Source organism: Mustela erminea, chromosome 7 (assembly GCF_009829155.1).
Source record: "Mustela erminea isolate mMusErm1 chromosome 7, mMusErm1.Pri, whole genome shotgun sequence".
Lineage (NCBI taxonomy): Eukaryota > Metazoa > Chordata > Mammalia > Carnivora > Mustelidae > Mustela > Mustela erminea.
In genome coordinates this window covers 84,233,535-84,255,122 of record NC_045620.1, presented here as the reverse complement: position 1 = coordinate 84,255,122, position 21,588 = coordinate 84,233,535, and the positions used below count along the sequence as shown (strand labels likewise).

General features: G+C 38.4%; 1 protein-coding gene across 2 annotated transcripts in view; it reads right to left on the bottom strand.

Annotated features, from left to right (window-relative positions):
- Positions 1-453: 453 nt before the first annotated feature.
- The window catches only part of ACTR2 (actin related protein 2), a 39,329-nt gene continuing 18,194 nt past the window's right edge, over positions 454-21,588 (bottom strand). For both annotated transcript variants that reach the window (XM_032352286.1, XM_032352287.1), the window contains 5 exons: positions 17,397-17,533; positions 15,615-15,764; positions 11,007-11,152; positions 7,055-7,187; positions 454-3,142 (listed from right to left, as the gene is read on the bottom strand). In XM_032352286.1, coding sequence (XP_032208177.1) covers positions 2,972-3,142; positions 7,055-7,187; positions 11,007-11,152; positions 15,615-15,764; positions 17,397-17,533 — 737 coding nt within the window. In that variant the 3' untranslated portion in view covers positions 454-2,971. The remainder of the gene's footprint in view (positions 3,143-7,054; positions 7,188-11,006; positions 11,153-15,614; positions 15,765-17,396; positions 17,534-21,588) is intronic.

Sequence of the window (21,588 nt, the reverse complement as noted above, 5' to 3'; positions counted from 1 at the left end):
AAGCAAGCAAGTTCATGAAGAAGGATACACAAGAATCCTATCTACTCCTCAGCCCCATCCTCAAAGGCTAGTATGAAAACAAGGAAAAGTCAGTTTAATACACAGGCCCCTTACATATAGATCTGTCTAGCATTCCTAATCCTGCAAAAGCCATCTTAAATCTTCCAGGAAACAAAACAATCCATTTGAGGGGAAAGAACCCTCTAATACAGCTGTGTAATTTACTCTGTTTTCTAGTTTTTGTTTTACTTATGTATTTAAAATCATACCAGAAAAAAGAGTTTTTTTGGTCAAATAATAGAACAACACTGAGCTGAAGCTCGCCTAACATTTTGTGTTGTATGCAGATGAAGTTGTCAATCCCTCTTGCATTAGCGAAAGTGAAAATATGAACAAAAATAAGAAAATGAAACTAGAGAGAAAAACATAGGTAAAACCAAGACAAAATTCAAATTTACTTTCAAAAATCTGATTTTATTTTCTGAATCAAAAAGAAGTGTATTCACGTTAGATGTAGAATGTTTAACTTTCCATTGATCTCTCTCAAAACACCTTCCTGATGTTGTTAACAGTGCTTAGAACTATAAAAAGTCAACATCCAATACCATGCTTTAAAGAAAAAAGTTTAAATGTAGGATTTATTTCTAAGGAACCCTTCTCAAGGTCAAGGCATTGGCAATTCTAATTTAAAAGGAATTTTAATCATTATTGGAAATTTGAGTGACAATTGTTTTCAAGAGCTAAAACTCACATTGCTTTTAAAACAGAAAAAATTTTAATATCTGAGGGACTCCTACCTGGCAACTCCAATTAAACATTATTTTCTACTACCCCCCAATAACTAAATGAATCATTTTACCTTAGAATAGGAAAATTAGAAAATGGAATTTTAAAATTATTCTATATATATATATATATACCATTTGAATGGTCGTGTCTGCTAGCAGAATCATGAAATTAAAACCAAATTCTATATTCAAGGGACAAAAGATAACTGCTCTTTCCTTGTTCTAAGAGTCTATCCTATTCCTTGTTGTTTTCTACCCCCATAGATTAAAATCATGACCAAAGGCCAAGAGTTAATCCATTTACCGGAAATGAACAGCTGGTAGGTACTGGCCCTACATTTGTGTCCTTTAACTAGTCCAGGACTCAAAGTCTAGGGGGATTTATATGAACATGATTTAGGAACACTTGAGAATTCTAAAATGACTGACATCCATGTCCCTCAAATCTAGTACATGTTATTCATAGGCTATTCAAGTGTACTGAAGCATGTCCAGCATGCAGGCAAACTTCTTTTACTTGTTTCAAATTGAGGTAAAACAGACAAAAAATACTTAATATTAACAGAAGCTACATAATTAAAACTAACCTTTTGTTGCTTATTTCATAAAAATTGATTTTTAAGTTTTTTCACAGAAAAGAGACTCTATAAAGCCAATAATTTCTCCAATTTCAGTCACCTAAAAATTAAGCTTCTTCGTTCAAAGCCATTATTACTAAAGAATATTTTGAAATGAAGGAAAACATTTCTCCCCAGAATCTGCATTTTGTACTTAGTGTGATACAATTTATTACTTTATTTTTCAAATTTAGAAAGAAGTCTGAGTACTTGTTGATATTTTTCAGACACAAAGCAATACCGACGGGATTTATAAATATGATTTTCTGACAGATGGGAAAGTTTGCTAACATTTACAAAATATCAACAACTCTTCTTTCAAGCATAAGATGACTGAGACTTATTGTTATGATTACTTTTTCAGTACAAATATGAATTTAAATCTTGATTTTTTTTTTTTTTGCCAACATTTTAAGTAGTCAAATTTTATTCTACTTCCAGGTTTCAAATTAAAATAATAATAAAAAAGCAATGAAAATTACCCAACTGGCAACAAGTCCCATATTTCAATGTTATTTTTAACCCAACAATTATAACCTACTGCCAGTAATTATTCCTATGTATCTACCTATTCTTACTAAAGAAGCACTGGTCAGATATATCAAAGCCTAACTGCAAGAATGGTACTTGGCACTGGATTACCTTAATGCTTCTGGTATAAAAAGAAGCACTCTTAAGCACTTTTTTCATCTGTAATCTGAATTTCCAAAAGCATTTTTAAACTGTTAATTTTGTACTGATAGATTCTAGGGAGTCTATTCCCAACTAACATGGTTGATTTAAAAAAAAAACAAAACAAATAAATCCCTAAGCCACATGGTAATGGAGTATTACACTTGCTTTTTATATCATGGAAACAGTTCTAGGCAGAGCAAAAGTAGATAAAAACCTGTCAAATCAAAGTACTGTAAGTAAATTTCATCTTACACACCTCAGAGCAGAAAAGCTCAAAAAATCAAAATTGTAAAATCAAAAGACCACTCCCTGCCCCCACGCAAAAACCCACCAAAAACACTTGAATTCTGAGTCTAACGTTCCCCTAAAATGTTAATTCCAGAAGCTTTAAATTACTTTAACTGTGCAGTGACTGTTGAAAGCACCACACCAGGGAGGAAATGCTGTAAAAGGGGTCAGCAGCCGCTCACCCGCCCCTCACCACCCCCACCCCAATAATATGTAAAAGCCCCTGTAAAGTTTTTTCTTATGCTAATAAAGGCATACCACCTAGCGTGCTAAAGACTAAAACTAGCAGCATTAGAGCAGTAAAGTGAAAATAGGAAGCCGACAGGAATGATCTAAATGCCTACTTAGAAGAAACAAAGCAGCAGACAGGACCCTTTGCCCTCTCATCGTGTTTGTAGGGAAGTGGCTGAATTAAACAGATTTACCCACATTAACAAAAAATTAACAAAGCTTCCCCAAGACACCAGAATAAAACCTGACCTTTCCAGTCAAAGGGCACAGAGAGGACTCTTCCATGTCCTGGAGTTGAATGAGTTCAAAGACTGGCAATAAAGGCAAAAAGAAAGCATTAGGGGTGTGATGTGAACAAGCTCTGGAGTTAGTTTATCGAACAGTCACACCAAGTTTCTCCAGCACACGAACACCCTTTTCTTGGTATTCTTGTCGGGTCATCCAGAAGTTGTCTTTGTCCTTCATGATATCTGCTAGAACAGCACCACCCAGGAACACCATATGCTTTCTGCGCGGTGGGTCTTCGATGCGGATCTTAAATTTCTTAAAGGAGAAAAAGACAAGATCGTAAAATGTCACAAGTGCATCATGCTTTCTGCTTCACGAAGATGACTGTCTCATATATTCTGCTGCTGAATTCCCACAAGTCCTGTGATGTAAGTAGGATGGCTTGACTTTTTATCTGAAGTAGACATTTTTGGTAATTTGCCCAAAGCTCACACCAAGGAGATCACACAGACCATCCCAGTGTGCTGATTTACACCTGTTCTCCCATCGCTATTAACAACACCCCTTGTCACTCTCAAAATGGTCTTGATATGAACAATAAATCGCACAATCAGCCTACTGAGAGCCCAAGTACCAGAGTCCTGATTGTGGCAGGTTTCTTCACCTCCTGGGGATGACCACATGAGAAAATCACTTAGATGTTAAGTCAAGATTTTGGATAAGAGGACTTCTATGGTTTCCTCAAGGTCTAATGCCTCTATGATTGCTGTCCTATGTAAGAGTAAGATTGGAATTCTTTTCTTATAAGCAAAGTTCAGTTTTTATTGTCTCAAATTCAAATGAAATGTTCTCAAAATAAACAAGGCCAAATATGGTCAAATAAACCGTTGGAGATGCTGGGGAAAAAAATGAACACAGTAACCAAAATTCGATAAGTGGAATAAGTGTTACACTCTGCAGCCACTATTGATTGTCTAATAGAAGACACACCTCAATGTGTGATCATTCCATGCCTGAAAGAAAAACCTCAAAATGTCATAGATCAATTTACTGTGTCACAAATCCTGCAAAAGGACTCAAAGTCACTATGTCACTTTCGATTGTCCCCACGTCACATAACTGAATTGTAGGATCAGGTATAAACACCAGTTTACTTACTTAAAAAAAAAAATAGGCCTGGCTTTGTTGCAATAAAACTTTATTTATACAAACAGGCAGTATGATACAGGCCTGAAGGTCAGCCGCCCTGGCTCTAAGGGAAAGCTGGTTAGTCCCTGAAGGCGCTGCCGTCCCTGCAGCTCTGTCCCTGCAGCTCTGAGGGGGCTGCCGTAGTTCTCTCACACCACCTGGTCTGGTCACACCAATTCTGGTTCTTCACTGCTGCCTCTCTCTCTCTCCTCCTTGCAACTCCCAAGTTGAAACTCATTCTTTTTTTTTTTTCTTAAGATATTTATTTATTTGTCAGAGAGAGACAGAGAGAGAGAGAGAGAGAGCGTGAGCCAGAACACAAGCAGGGGAGCAGCAGCCAGGAAGAGAAGCAGGCTTCCCGCAGAGCAGGGAGCTGGATGCCGGCCTGGGATCATGACCTGAGTCAAAGGCAGTCCCTTAGCCAACTGAGCCACGTCCCTTGAAACTGATTCTGTCAGACCATTCCAGCCACCACTCCTCTTTGCCAAGTCACCTATAGGAGTCCCGACTTATTTCCCCTCGTGCCCGCTCTTCCTGTGCGTGTGTGTGCTCTCCCCACCACTTCCTGGTCTCCTTTGTGACTTCATCCTTCTCTCCCTCTCACTTCATGAGGCACAGCACGGACTCGGGGGACCACCTCTCTACTCTGTAGCTGCCTCCAAGCAACTGAACATGACGGGTGAGAAACTGCCTGTCTTGGCTAAACTGCATCACTTCCTTCGTTTGAGCTGCTCAGCGCAGCCTGGCAAGCCCACAGCACGTGTCTTCTCTCTTCTACTCTTCAAGAACACAATTTCATACCTCCTCCATCTCATGAACTTCCACCACCACCTCCCTCCCTCCCAGCCCGCCACCTCGTCCTTCTACAGCCTTCTTTCTTCCTCCCTCCCCCACACCAGACTTAGTGATCCCTTAAAAACAAGTCAGATCCTATCACTTCTCTGCTCAAAACCCTCCCAAGGCTTTCAGTTTCACTAGGAGTAAAGCTAAACCCTTCACCATGGCTGACGAGACCTGCATCCAACCACCTTTCTGACCTCACCAACCAGGCCTCCCCTTTACTCACTCTGCCCCAGCCATACCTGCACATTCCTGACAACCCAGGGCTTTTATTTTGTGGGGGGAGGGGGTGGGGAGGAGTAAAATTTTATTTATTTTTTTGACAGGTAGAGAGAAAGCAAACAAGCACATAAGCAGAGGGAGAAGCAGGCAGAAGGAGAGGGAAAAGCAGACTCCCCACTGAGTGAGGAGCCTAAAACAGGTCTCAATCCCAGGACCCCGGGATCATGACCTGAACCGAAAGCAGACGTTTAACCGACAGAGCCACCCAGACGCCTCAACCCTGGGCTTTTGTACTTGCCATTCCTGCCTGGAAGATTCTTCCCACAGATGGTTACGTGGCTCACCGGCTCACTCTATTCAGGTCTCTGCTCAGAACTGATCTCCTCAGAGTCTTTCCGGGACCACACTACATGAAGGAGCGTGCCACCTCCCCAGTCACTACCACTTTCTAGCCCCTCACCTTACTTTCCTTTTCTTCATAGTGCTTATTACTACTGACACATTCACAGAATAAAAGTAGGGACCTGGTTTTTATTTACTACTGTTTTGTTTGTTCCAGCAGCTAGACAAGTGTTTGGCATCCAGAAGGAGGTCAAGAAATATTTGCTGAGTAAGGAAATAATCACCTGAGATTAATTTTAAATTATATGTATGACAAAAAAAAAATCAAATAAGCAAAGTACTTGGACAATATGGTTCCTTTTGAGTCTTTTAATTTATTTAATATATGTGAATCCACACTCCATTTTCACAATTTAGTGACAGATGAAAATGTGACATTAGTATCTCTGATATATATAGTCCTCTGTAATATGTAATCTCATTATCTACAACAGCTGATCAAGGTTGTTGGGACAAAGCTCAGAGATTAACCTGGAATTAAATGACCCTGGCTGAGTGCATAGTATATATAGTGTACTTTGCACACTCCAGTGTTGGTAGAAAAAAAAAAAAAACAATGCCGAATTACCATCACCTATTACCTTCTAGTTTGTAAATTACTTTCTATTCTATACATTGACAACTACCAATTAAAGTCTGTTTCAAGAGCAAGGACAGCTGATGGGGATGCAAAATATTTGCTACATTATGTTTTACAATCTTTTTAGGGAAGTAAGACGTATACGTATACAAGAAATAGCCAGAAAAATAATCCAGAATCAGAAATTTGAGACAGTCCAAGAGTAGCAATGAAGGCTGGTTACATATCCGAAAAGTTAGCTAAAAAGAACCCCTAAACCCCAAGAGGCATTTCTCTCTCCATAACACAGCAGTCGCCCCTTATCTGTGGTTTCAGTTACCCATGGTCTGGCAGCAGAAGATGGCCCGGCCAACAGAGCACTGCATCACGAGGCCTGCGTGACTCCTGTCACCTTATCTCGTCACGAAGGCATTTTATCCTCACATCACCACAAGAGTGAGTATAATACAATAGGATATTTTAACAGAGACCACATTCATATAACTTTTTTCCAGTGTATTGTTGTAACTATCCTATTTTACTGTTGCTGTTGTTGTTGTTAATCTCTTCTGGGGCCTAATCTATGAATTAAACTTCATCATAAGTGTTCTTGTATGGGGGGAATCAGTATTATCTGCGGTTTAGGCATCCACTGGGAGCCTTTGAACATATCCCCACAGAAAAGGGTTGGGGGAAGGAATACTATATGGCAGGTTCTTCCTGTGCCCTTAGAAGCACCTAGACTCCAGGTTGTCTGTTACAGAGGAACCAGAACATGTGGCCTGGGACCTCACTGCCTCCAGCCACTGAACACAGAGGTGACCAGGCAGTACAACCATTCTGAAACAGAGCTTACCTTGAACCATTTACTTCTATCTCTTCAAGGCTGCATGTGACTTCATTAAAAATTTGTTTAGGAAGACTTCTTGCTCCCTCTGGTGGTTGTCAAGATTCACAAGCTACTTTATAGGGTTTTAAAAAGTATGTTAACAGCTGGATTATTGACTGATACTTACAGAAAGTTTTTCCACATCTCCCTTTAAAACTCGTTCTAAGTAAAGCTGTTTAAGTTCTCGTTCCAACCGTGATGGAAGCCCAGGGTACATAGTAGACCCTCCAGAAAGCACGATGTGCTTATAGAATTCAGATCTAGAAAGACACAAAAGGTATCATTTGGGGTTTCAGATGAGAAAAACAGTCTTTCAGCATTCCTTTTATATCTGTCAGTTTCAAGCAATTGCTGGGAGAATTAAATAAAATTCAACATGGATCGCAAGGTTTATTATTAATGCTGTTATTAGATAACAAACGTTTGTTATTAATGCTGTTATTAGATAACAAACCCTCTCTACATGTAAAATACTTATTATAATTTTAATGAGAATGCTTCTAAAGCACATGACACATTGTCCTGCAAATATAATTGAGACGTTTTTTTAAAAAAAAGATTTTTATTTTTCTATTGAGAGAGAGAGCAAGCTGGGCGTGGGGGAAGAAGGAGAGGGACAAGCAGACTCTGCACTGACCTCAGGGCCTGACGTGGGGCTCGATCTCATGACCCTGAAATCATAACCTGAGCTGAAATCAGAAGAGTCAGATGCCCAACTGACTGAACCACTCAGGCACCCCTGCAACTGGGCATTTAACAAGGACCAGAGTTAACATCACAAACTTCCATGATTTGGACTATGTATGTCATCACAGTGCTTCTCGAAGTTTACCATAACTAACCATTTTCTACTATGATTTCAGTTGCTCTTCCAATTTTTCCATTTGCCTTTTGTTCTTTTTCCCTTTTGTTCCTTTGCCTTGGAACTAGGTGCTGTTATGTTGTGTGAGACTGGCGTGTTTCCTTGTTATAGCAGCCTTCTCTTTCCTTAAATATGCTACCGGTTATGATACCAGATAGTCAAATCTAAAATAACTGCATCCGGGGCACCTGGGTGGCTCAGCGGGTTGAGCCGCTGCCTTCAGCTCAGGTCACAATCTCAGGGTCCTGGGATCGAGTCCCGCATCGGGCTCTCTGCTCAGCAGGGAGCCTGCTTCCCTCTCTTTCTCTCTGCCTGCCTCTCCGTCTACTTGTGATTTCTCTCTGTCAAATAAATAAATAAAATCTTTAAAATAAAATAACTGCATCCATAGTAAGAGTAACATAACTAAGTGAGGGTCTGAGGAACTCTTCTAGTGAAGTTCAGGAGCTGAGCCACAGCTATTTTGGCCTCATCCATCCTGGCTTCCAACGGCTCAGCCTATCATGACCCCGGGGAGCTTACAGAAGTGTGCGGCTTTTACACCCACTTGCAGAGCTCCGCACACGAGTGTAGCACATGCAGTTGAGCTATGGCTCCACATGGTCCGCTCCCACGAGCATTTACAGGTACACCTTCAACATGCAGAACACACGGAGCTGAGCTGTGCTACTTCCCAATGCTAGCTCTGTTGTAAGGTCCTGAACTGGACTCCAGTGCTTTGGGAATGCCAACACTTCAATCACCACCAATAGGTATATATTCTGAGTCCAATTTTACTATTAATGATCATTAAGTCGAGGGACCAAAGCATCTACGTAATCCCCACTAAGAGAGGTTTAGATTTTTGATCATCTCACATTAAGTTTATAGCTTGTTCTAAGCCAACTGCTTGCTATTTTTATTACTTTTCATTATTACCCTGCTCCTCCGCCATCCCACAAAAATTAGTTTGATGGTTATTTAACTCAGGGTTAAACAGACAAGTAAGCAAACATTTGCTTTTTACAAAATGCTTCTGAGTGAATTCCTCCATAACCTGGGTGTACAGGAGGGCTGTTCAACTATGACTCAAACTCTAGATGTAATAAAAGGTTATCAACTTATTTAATAAATAAATAAAAATTTTTGTATAGCCAAAAAACACATGAGACAAATGGAAAATCAGAAAAAGTACCTGCAATAAATATCACGGAGCTATAATATAAAAAGAGCTTTGTAAAAACTGAGGGGGAAAATTACAAAAATTCTACAGAAGCAAAAGCCATGAACAGATAATTCACCAGAAAAAGACAGAAACAGCCCTAAACATAGAAAAATATGTTTAACTTCTCTCTTAAGTAAAATACAAATTGAAACTACACTGAAATATCATTTCACTCATCAGACTGGCATAAAAGTTAAAAAGTTGCCAAACTATGACCAAGCTGTGGGGACACACAGGTGCCCTCATCTATTACTGGTGGGAAGAAGAAGGGTCCTAACATCCAGACAGGGGAACTGAGCAGTAACAAAACTATATGCATTTACTTACCCTCAGACCCAGCAATTCCCTTTAGAAATGTTTTCAAATTATATATGCCCAACAGTACAAAAATATACTGTGCACAAGGTTATTAACTGCAGCATTATTTGTCTGCAAAAATACTGGCATCTACCTACGTAACCCAGATTCACCAAATGTTATGTATACACTGGGGAAAAAAAGGACAATCTCTAGGAATGGTCGGGATTGTTTAGGATATATTAAGTGAAGGAAGTAAAGTGCAAAAAAGCATTTATACTTCGCTACCTTTTGTATAAGAACAAATAAGAAACACAGAAAGGATAAAGCCAAGCTAATGAGATAATTTACCTGTAAGAGGGAGGAAGACTAGGGTAGAGAACAAGGGGCTGGGAGTAATACTTCAAAATATGCTTTTTATATAGTTCTGACTAGATGGTAATGTTTTACCTAAAAAATTAAAGCTAAGGCAGGACTATCCTGTGCTACAAAACAGAATGTGCTCAAAGGGATAAGAGCATGTCAAAGGATACACAGGTGTGTTTGAAGGGGCTCTCCCTGGCCAAATCAGGAACAGTTTGAGCATCAAAATAAATAAAGACAGTAACAGATTAGAATCACTGGACAAAATCATGAGTTCACACTGATAACAAGCAAAACGAGGCAATGCGCTTCCTTATGCTGGAATGCCAATTAATAAATATAGAAAGAATGACAGAATTAGAAAATTACCTTTTTGAGAGCACAATAAAAATGGATTTAGGCAAGAATCATCAACAATACTAAAAGGGGTGGGAGGGCAGGGTTTAATGAGGAATAGGAGATCGATACAGTCCCAAGGTACTTTCCCACAAATTACTTACAAACTAAGAAAGGAAAAATACAAAAACTGAACAGGAAACTTCATCAAGAACTTAATCCTAACATCACCAACAAGGAACAAACAGAACTCATCTCTGGATGGGACACCCTGAGAAGGACACATCACTTCCGTAGTATTCCAGCCCCAAATGCATAAGCTGGATCTAATCATGAAAAAATACTCAAACTCAAGTTGAGAAAAATTCTCTAAAATAATTGGCTTGTACTCTAAAAAGATGTTGCTGTCATGAAAGCCTGAAGAATTGTAACAGATAAAAGCTAAGACATGACAACTACATACACTGTGTGAGCTTAGACTTGATAATCTCCTGGGGAAAGGAAAAACTGTATAAAGGACATCACTGGGATAGTAGGCGAAACTGAAAAATGGGTGGCAGATAACAGCAGATCAGTAATCACTCTCCTGAGCTCAGAAACAGCACTGCAGCTAGTTAGAGAATAACTCTGTTCTCAGGAAATACAAAGCAAATATCAAGGAGTAAAGAGGACTTTCATGTTCAACATACTCTCAAAAGGCTCAAGAAAAAAGAGAGGGAGAATGATAGAATAAACATGCCGAATGTTAAAATTAGTAGAATGAGAAACTGAGTAAAGAGTATACATGACTTCTCTGTATTATTCTTGGGAAATTTTCCTTAAGTTCTGAATTATTTAAAAAAAAGTTTAAGGTGGTTTCTGAGACACAGTGATATATATCCAACATCAAATGTCACCCTCAAAAAATTCTTTTCCCTTATCTGTTCAAAACCATGAGTGAAGTAATAGGCAACTTAGTCACTTTAACTATACATACTCTATTGATAAATAACTTTGAAACCAGCACTTATGATGTACCTGGTATCAATGTCAGCTGCCTGGATTGTGTTAAAAAGCAATTCGGCAACACCTACTCCCTCAACATTGATCAGGTGAGGCTGAAATAAAGCTTCTGGTGCTTCAAATCTCTCTCCCCCAACTTTGATAATGCGGCCATCTGGGAGCTAGAAACCAAGAATAACCAGGTATTAGTCAGCAAAACATATTTTAAAATTTCCCAGTGTTCTACTAGAACACTAGTACTTTAAACACATCTGTTCAATAACCAAAATCATTATCAGCAACATGTTTCTCCTAAAATGAATTTTTGAAAAAGAAAAAAACAGGCGAAATAAAATACACTTAGATAGCTGTTATTATCATGCTGTTTTGTTTTTTAAATGCAGAACATGCCATCATGCCATGCTCCAACACATCAGGAATTTCTTGAAAAAAGTGATGAATGCATGAGTGTGTCATGTTCCACTGCTGTGTGCAGCTAAGCATAAAAAAGAAGCATTAAGGGGTGCCTGGGTGGTTCAGTCATTAAGTGTCTGCCTTCTGCTCAAGTCATGATCCCAGGATCCTAGGACGGAGCCCAGAGCAGGGAACCTGCTTCTCCTTCTCCCATTGCCCCTGCTTGTGTTCCCTCTCCTGCTGTCTCTTTCTATCAAATAAATATACAAAATCTTAAAAAAAAAAAAAAAAAGGAAGAATTAATAAACCACTGCATTTGGATTACTGGCTGGTGTCAATGCTGTTTCTCTGTTTTAACACATTTGTGGTTTATTTTATGGATATTTTTACTATGTAGCATAGACACATTCAGTTAAAAATTTTAAATAATTTCTTTTACCAAATAATTGCACTGTGAAACTTTACTGTTTTGCCATCAAAACAGTTTATATCATGTGTAAAACTTCTGTCAAATCATGTAATCCAAAAAATGTTTTATGATTAGAAAAGTTTAAGAAACACTGATAGATTACTGTAATATATATTTTTAAAGGTTTTATTTATTTATTTGACACAGAGAGAGACTCCAAGAGCAGGAACACAAGCAGGGGGCCCAATGTGCGGCTTGATCCCAGGAGATGATGACCGGAACCAAAGGGAGATACTTAATGAATGAGCTACTCAGGTGCCTCAAGATTACTTTTTATTAAGCAGTTCTACTGTATCCTACTTACTAGACCCTATTAAAAATTTTTTTAAAGATTTTAAGTAATCTCTACACCCAAAGTGGGGCTTGAACTCACAACCTCTCACAAGACCAAGTCACATGCTCTACCAACGGAGCCAGCTAGGCTCCCCTCTAGATCCTATTAAATTTTAAATAATGGATAAATATAATTTCAACTTAAGCAAATAAGATTTCTTACTTAAAAGATTTTATTTATTTATTCCACAGAGAGAGACACAGCGAGAGAGGGAACACAAGCAGGGGGAATGGGAGAGGGAGAAGCAGGCTTCCTGCTGAGCGGAAAGCCCAATGTGGGGCTTGATCCAAGGACCCTGGGATCACAACCTGAGCCAAAGGCAGATGCTTAATGACTGAGCCACCCAGGTGCCCCAGGATTTTTTTTAAGAGAGAGAGCCCATGCATACAGGGGGAGTGGAACAGGGAAAGGGAGAGAATCTTGACCAGGCTCTATGCCCAGCGTGCAGCCCAACATAAGGCTTGTTCTGCTGCTCAATCTCATGGCCACGAGAGCATGACCTGAGCTGAAATCAAGATTCGGATGCTTAACCTACTGAGCCACTCAGGCGCCCACAGAGCAAATTAAGATTTAAACAACTGGTCAGATATCATTACAACATGACCCTGTGTATGCAGAAAGTCACACGTCATGTTTATATTTAATTAAATGAGAAATGGTAAGTAAAAACTCCCATTTATTTATTAATATATTTTATTATTTATTTATTTTTATTAATTTATTTTTTAATGTTTAATTTTTGAAGTGGGCTGTAGCCCAATGTGGGGTCTGAACTCATGACCCCAAGATTAAGAGTTGGATGCTCGACTGACTAAGCCAAGTAGGCAAACACCAAAAAACTCCCATTTTTTTTTTTTAAAGAGAGAAAGAGAGAGAGTGTGCACATGAGCTGGTGGTGGGGGGGCGCAGGGGTAGAGGGAGAAACAGACTGCCCTCTGAGCGGGGAGCTGGGCTAGGGATTATCTAGGACCCCGAGATCATGACCTGAGCTGAAGGCAGATGTTTAGCCAACCGAGCCCCCCAGGTGCCCCTCCCTCTCTTAAAACCACCTCACAACTCATTGGATTGACCTAAATTATAAGCATGCTGGTGTATGCTGGCATTTGACCCACTTCCATAGGAGACACCAGAATTAGTCTTACATTGACATGTCTCACAGTATATTTATAATAATATGACTACTGTAATTGTATTTGGATTCTAAAAATGACTTTGCAGTATGACAAAGTACCACAAAGCCAAGGTTTTTTTTTCTTAAAAAATTTACTCCAGGTTTACAGATACAAGCAAAAGTAATCACATTTTTCAAAACCTCCACAAACTTTTAATAAATTGTATCAAACTAAAAAAAAAAAACACTCAAAAAACAAATAACCCCCAAGGATACTGATTCAAACAAATACTCTTAAAAAAACAAAAACCCATCAGGTGAGTTTAGAAACCACATGAAATCACCCAAAATATCTGGAAAAATTTTATATACAGTACACGGTTATTGGCAAAACCTCTGTAGCTCATACTTCAGCCTCTCCGAGGGTGTGGTTTCTTTCCATACTCTGGCTGCTGGTCAGCATGGGGCCACCTGGCCTAGGAGCTACCAACCTCTAGACCCTACCCTACCGATTATGACTGTAGGATTCTCGTTTTTTTGCACCAAATCTTATCCTATCCTTTACTTGTCTCTCCTTATCCCTCTTCACTTGCTCATCAGTTTCATTAGTCTACTGTTTTTTATTTATTGTGCAGCTGACCCTGTAACAATATGGGTTTAAACTGCACAGGTCCAAGGACATTTTTTCCGACAAATACAGTAAAGTACTGTAAATGTATCTTCTCGTCCTTATTATTTTCTTAGTAACATTTTCTTTTCTTCCTATCTTACTTTATTGTAAGAACATGGTATATAATACATTTAACATACAAAATATCTGTTAGTTGACTGTTTATGTTATTGGCAAGGCAATGACAGTAGGCTATTAGTAGTTAATTTTTGAGGGAGTCAAAAGTTATACATTGCATAGGGAGTGAGCGCCCCAAAAGTCACCTGTGTATATTTTTGTAACCCACCTCAAATTCTTTGAGAAAGGAGGGGAAAAATTAAATAAAACATGTTTTACATTTCTAGTTCTCTCATCTTTTTGTCTCACGCCATTTTCTTACAAGTCAGGTATATGAAAAATTATAAATCTAAAGGGACTATCAAAAAAGCTTCAGAAAAGAATCTCCAGGGCAGATCTGGAGATTAATAAGTTGCTTATAAATTATTTGGATCAGTATTGCTTAAAAATAAAACAATATAATTTATAAAAATTAACAATAATTTTTAAAATGACTATTTCATACATATTTGTGATATGCAGAGCTTACATGAATCAAACGGTTTAAGAATACTTGTTTTTATTGCCCATTACTTGATTTCATTTTAGTAATAACTAGATCAAAGATGAGATATGGAAGTATTTTCTACCCAGATGAATATAAAGACTTAACAATACATTAAAAAATCAGGTAGAATCTACTCTCCTGGTGTAACCTATAACTGGGTTCTCAATCTTACTAGTTATACTTTCAAGTTAACATTTGTTTTCAACAGTTCATTAAGAAAATACAAAGTCAGGAAAAGACTGCCACCTACTGAATTATTATAGGAATAATTATAGGAAAGCTATAGGATGAGCACTTCCCAAAGTACGCTTCCTAGAACAGGAGTCTCATGAAATGCTAGAATCCTGTAGTCTAATAAGGTTGAGAAACAGGCAGTTTACCACATTCTCACAGATATACACATACTAAGCACATCAAAGGTTCTGAGAAGCTCTTCAGTAAAGTGAAACTGAATCCCAAACTTATTGGACAATGTAAACTCCACTTTAATATTTGTGAAATTACTTAATAACATCTCAGGGAAATAACACTCTGCAAAACACATGTTGAAAAGTGCTATTTTAGATCTCAGAATCTCAAAATAATATCTCTTATCTAATTACATCCTAAGGTAGAAAAGCTATTTATGATTTGCCTTATTTCACATTATATGGTGCCCTAAAATAATCAAATCAAAGAATCTTATTGTAGAAAGACATTAAAAGTCACACACATACATACTCTAACAACTCAAAACAAAAATACTGATTCTAAGAAAACCTACTTAAGCACATTATCAACAATCATGGTGCTCCATTTTTTTTTTTTTAAAGATTTTATTATTCACTTGACAGACAGATCACAAGTAGGCAGAGAGGCAGGCAGAGAGAGAGGAGAAAGCAGGCTCCCCACTGAGCAGAAAGCCCGACGTGGGGCTCAATCCCAGGACCCCGGGATCATAACCTGAGCCGAAGGCAGAGGCTTAACCCACTGAGCCACCCAGGCGCCCCTCATGGTGCTCCATTTTAAAACCACATATGTATTAAATATCGAAAATACTTACTGTGTAAGATTCAACTAATACTGTGGTTTCTAAGGCCAGCTTCTGCTCTTGCTCAATATTATACCCCACATAACACAATTTTTCCTTAATCATGCGAACTGTTTCAAAGTCAGCAGAATGGTTGAAGGCATATCCTCGCAAAAGCAGCAGCTGGTACAAAAAAACAGTAGCAAATTCACAATTAATCTGAATGAGTTAACTCCTGGCAAGCTTTCATTGCTCACTAAACAGTTCAAGTCAGTAATAAATGCAATGGACAGTGGATCCTTAGGTCTTACTGAATATTTCAGAAATGGGAATAGTATTTTCCATGAAAGGACTTGTATTTCACCTTCACAGAGAGTGAAAGAATTAACAGTTTATGAATAATAAATGGGTAAAGTAAGCTTAAAAAACCAAGCTAGTTTTAAAAAATGACTGTTTTGAGTGCTGATGTTTAGATAGTTTTGATAAATAATCAAAATAAATATTTCAATGAATATTATTTTAGTACTGGACTCCTATAATCTGCCATTTGCTCAATCAATGCCATATTCCTGAAATATCCCTAGGCCTTAAAAAGTTTTATCCCTACTTCTAGCATTATGTCTGACATACAGTAGACGGGCAAGAGTATTTGTCAATGAAATAAATGATTAGAATTCAAATTAACAGAAAAAATTTCAAATAAAGATAATTCAAGTTAAAAGAAAAAAAAACCCCAAATTGGACTTTTCATACAAAATTTTTAAAACCCTCAGATATTCCTCAGACAGAATTTTGGCCTGGAACAAGAGTATTATAGTTCTCATTAGCTTAATCTCATTATTACTCTAAATGAGACAAATGGAACCCCATGTGAAGATAAAGACTTATACAACCTATTTTACTGCATAGACATCACCCTAGAATAGTTTCTCAACAGTAGCACCAATGATATTGTGGGCCTTAATAATTCTTTGTTGTGGGGACTGCCCCCACTAAACATCTGAAGAATGTTTAGTAGCATTCCTGCACAGCTGGAACAACGAAAAATGTCTCCAGGTGTTGCAAAATGTCCCGGGGGTGGGGTGGGGGCAGCATTACCCCTGGTTGAGAGCCACTGACCTGGAGAAAATAAACTAACTAGTCTAAACTTTTTTTTCCAATATTAAAAATATATACATACCTCTAAATAACAGCCTTATATACTTTCTCCAGCAATGTTTTAACGAAAATTGTAACTAATTATAGTTAGAAGTAAACATTAATACATAGTAAACACTAAACACTAGATATATTCCATGAAAACTACTAAATATTGAAGTCTGGTACAACTGGGCCCGTTAAGTTTTTTTTTATTTATTTGAAAGAGAGAGAGAGCATGAGTAAGGGATTGGAGGGGAGGGAGAAGCAGATTTCCTGCTTAGGGGACTTGATCCCAGGACCCTCAGATCATGACCTGAGCCCAAGGCAGACACGTAACTGACTGAGCCACCCAGGCTCCCCTCAAAAAAAGGTTTCATGGCAGAAAAGGCTGCCTCTATTGCTCAAAAAGTTTTACGGTCTCTTCTATTTCACTACCAAGTCTTCAGGATTAGCAAACATAATTATGTAATGATGTATTCTATTCTCATTACCACACCAGACAGCATGTGTGTAAATTTTACATGGATTTTTACATGAATAATGAATGGGGTAAATGGGTCATTCCCCCAGTGGTGCAGAAGATCTGCTATGATCCTGAGAGGATTATTTCAAATATGTTAAGTTAGTAAATATAAACTACAAAAGCTAATTTCTATGATGTCTTCTTTTGCTTACCTTGATAAGATATCTGGTAATATCCCTTCCAGCAATATCCAGTCTCCTGGTAAGGTGAGGGAGAGAAAAGCCTTCATACACTGGACAAATGTGAGTTACACCATCTCCAGAGTCCACCACTACTCCAGTCAATAAACCTGTGCGAGAACCATGAGGTTTTAAATAAAAAGCCAAATCAGAAAAATCAGAACCAGCAAATTTCAAAAATTAGTACAGAAGCCAAACTAGAAACTTCACCAACCAGAATGGTCTAGAAGACAGCATTTCTTTATTATTTATTTTGCAGTTTACTTCTAACATCTAGACACTAAGTTCTCACACATGCCTCTTGTGAGACCTTTAATCTGTGTGCTATCCCAAGAGATAGGAAGAAACAGACTCTGAGACCCAGAACTGAAAAACACAACATGTTCTTAAAGCTCAGTACAATTCTTTATTTTTCTTTCCAATTTAATCTTGATCCCTGAATTTCCCTGAAGTGGAATTTTCTAAAGCATCATCGTAACTTTTAGGAAAACCATTCTGAGAGATAAATACAAGTTGATAGTGAACCTGCTGAAATAATGTGCTTATTATTTTTGTCAAATAATATATTCAAAACTGTGTCTTGGAAAAATTCCTATTGATACTAGATAGCTGGAAATTTGAGAACAATTAACCTTGGCAAGCCAAAGGATCACTTTAATTATTCACCAGAAACCAGAAAGACAATGTCAGCTAAACCTTTTAATAAAAGAACAGCAAAGAAGCTGCCTTGTTTCCCATACATACTATTTAAACTACAAATGAATGCAAAAGTTACCTTCTGCACTAGGGTTAATTTAGGGGAAAAAGAAAAGACAAAACTTTTTCTAACTCAAATTTTCTAATAGTTACTAGTCTAACAATTTTTTTTTTTTAAAGATTTTATTTATTTGACAGACAGAAATTACAAGCAGGCAGAGAGGCAGGCAGAGAGAGAGAGGAGGAAGCAGGCTCCCTGCTGAGCAGAGAGCCGATGCGGGGCTCGATCCCAGGACCCTGGGATCATGATCTGAGCTGAAGGCAGAGACTTTAACCCACTGAGCCACCCAGGTGCCCCATAGTCTAACAATGTTTTAACCAAAAACTTTTCACCTTATAGAATATGCAATGTCTGTAACTTTCTTAAGCATTATTATTTTCACATCCCTGAATAGGTTCTCTCTCTCTCGTATAATACAAACTTGAATGCACCATAATATTTAATCATAATGATTTATCTTTGATACATTTATTCAATCTACCTCCTTTTGAAGCTCATATACTGTCTTTCCTTGATTGATGGTGTATATAAATCTTCATAAAAAGCTTCATAAAAATTACCTACTGCTTTTTTTTTTTAAGATTTTATCTATTTATTTGACTGAGATCACAAGTAGGCAGAGAGGCGGGCAGAGAGAGAGGAAGGGAAGGAAGGAGGCTCCCTGCTGAGCAGAGAGCCCGATGTGGGGCTTGATTCCAGGACCCTGGAATCATGACCTGAGCTGAAGGCAGAGGCTTTAACCCACTGAGCCACCCAAACGCCCCACATCTACTGCCTTTTAATGCTGCATTCCTTTTAACAAGAAAAACATTTCATTGCAAAAAAAGAGGAATCCACATCATTAATTCAAAAACACTCCCAGTAATATCAACTAAAGTAGGATTTACATTTTATTTTCCAAACAGACCTTCCCATCCAACTGCAGCCTATTTTCTCCCACTCCCACCAGGTTACAGAATAGCCTTTCGAAGTACACATCTGACCCATTTTCAGTGCCACACCATTTTGTCACTTGAGTATACGCTCTTCCACTTCAATTCCTATGGATTCTCTGAGGTTCAACTGAGTTCATACCTCTTCATTTACACCTTTCCTGACAACTCTTACCTCCAGATTCCCTAATTCCAATTATTCCCTTCAATCCTGTCTTTAGCATGCAGTCAAACATAGCTTCCTAAACCACCATGTCACTTCTCTTACTCACAAGCCTTCCACGGCTCCAAATGCTTCTTCCTACCTTGGGATAACTGGTAGCACTAGCCACCTTGTTTAGAAGGAGAATTTTACTGCGGGTCAGAGTTCTTTTGATCATTACTGGACTATCATTTCTCACAATTAAGGCTTCAATAGTTATACAAAAAATGACTAAATACCAGGAATTAAAAGACAGTATCTTCTCATTGGATGGAAATAAATGCATGAATACTGCTAGAAAAATCTGTTATGGTCAGTTTTATTCAAATACAATTTAAACAAAAATTCACTTTATTAACACTGTCCATCCTCACCACCCAAATGAAACTATTATCACCAGTTTCAAAGCTTAGATTCCCCAAATTTTTAGTTATCTATTTTTTTTCCAAAGTATTTTCTTTTATTTATTTATTTATTTATTTATTTGACAGACAGAGATCACAAGTAGGCAGAGAGGCAGGCAGGGAGAGAGGAGGAAGCAGGCTCCCTGCTGAGCAGAGAGCCCGATGTGGGGCTCGATCCCAGGACCCTGGGATCATGACCTGAGCCGAAGGCAGAGGCTTTAACCCACTGAGCCACCCAGGCGCCCCTCCAAAGTATTTTCTAAAATAATTTCTGGAATTCATTTTTCTAAAAATGAAGTAAAATTACCACAGTGCAGGTAAACACTCCTTATAAAGTAACAAGTGATTTTAAATTCCTTCTTCAAAGGAAAATTATTCATAGCTGGAATATAATCACGTTAAGGTCAAGAAGACCTTACTCACTGCCATGTCCTTTGCACTAAACACAGCACAAGGTACATTCCACTTGATGAATGAACAAAACTTTTTTGAAAATTTAATTCCCCTAAGTATTTTCTAAGTATCTATATGTTGTACTGAAGACAGTTTAATGAGCCAACGAGTATTTCTACAAGGTGTTTTTTACTAATCCATGTTTAGAATTAAATGGGTCACCACAGTGAGTCTTCTAAGTACTATGTCATACACACAGCTAATGACTAAGGCTGAAGATTTAGCTCAGGTGTCATCTCCTTTAGAAACCTTTGTCATGCTGAGTCAAAATTATCTGTTTCTGTATCTTTTTCCCTATTAGACTCTAAATTCTTTGAGGGTATCTTCACATTTCAAGTGCCTAACAGGCTGTATGGCACCTATTTGACAGCCCCATAAATTCTCTTAATAAGACTATCAGAATATAAAGAGCTCTCCCCACATGACCAATTTTTATTCGCAACAGAAAGGGATGCAGTTACTAATGGCAGCACCAAGAAAACATAAAAGTTAGGAAGACATTTCCAAATGTTGACCTTCTCCTCTACTATGTATATAACAAGTGTGATTTTATACTAACCTTTTTTGGATCTCTGTATTTTTTTTAAACTCTGACAATTCTTTTTTTTTTTTTTTTTTTTTTTTAAGGTTTAATTTATTTGAGAGAGAGAGAGAGAGTGAGCAGGAGAGACAGCGCAAGTAGGGGGAGTGGCAGAGAGAGAGGGAGAACCAGGCTTCCTACTGAGCAAGTAGCCCAATGCGGGACTCAATCCCATGACCCTGGGATAACAACATTAGCCAAAGACAGATGCTTAACTGACAGAGCCACCCAGGCACCCCAACTCTGACAATTCTAAGGACGAATTCCAGCTCATTCTTCACTGCATAAAAAATTTTTACTTTGGGGCACCTGGGTGGCTCAGTGGGTTAAAGCCTCTGCCTTCAGCTCAGGTCATAATTCCAAGGTCCTGGGATCAAGCCCCGCATCGGGCTCTCTGCTCAGCAGGGAACCTGCTTCCTCGGTTCTCTTACAAAAAAAAAAATTTTTTTTTTTTTTACTTTAAAAAAGTTTAGGATGCCTGGGTGACTCAGGTCATGATCTCAGGGTCCTGGGATTGAGTCCCACATCGGGCTCCTTGCTCAGTGGGGAGCCTGCTTCTCCCTCTGCCTGCTGCTCCCCCTGCTCATTCTCCCGCTCTCTCTCTGACAGATAAATAAATGACATCTTTTAAAAAAAGAATTAAAAAAAAAAAGGTCTAAAAGAGGGAACCTCCTACTTTTACAGACAATTATCATATGATCTCCCTGATATCGGAAGTTGAGAGGCAATGTAGAGGGTTAGGAAAGAAATAAATGAGACAAGGTGGGATTGGGAGGGAGACAAATCATTAGAGACTCTTAATCTCACAAAACAAACTGAGGGTTGGGGGGGCGGCGG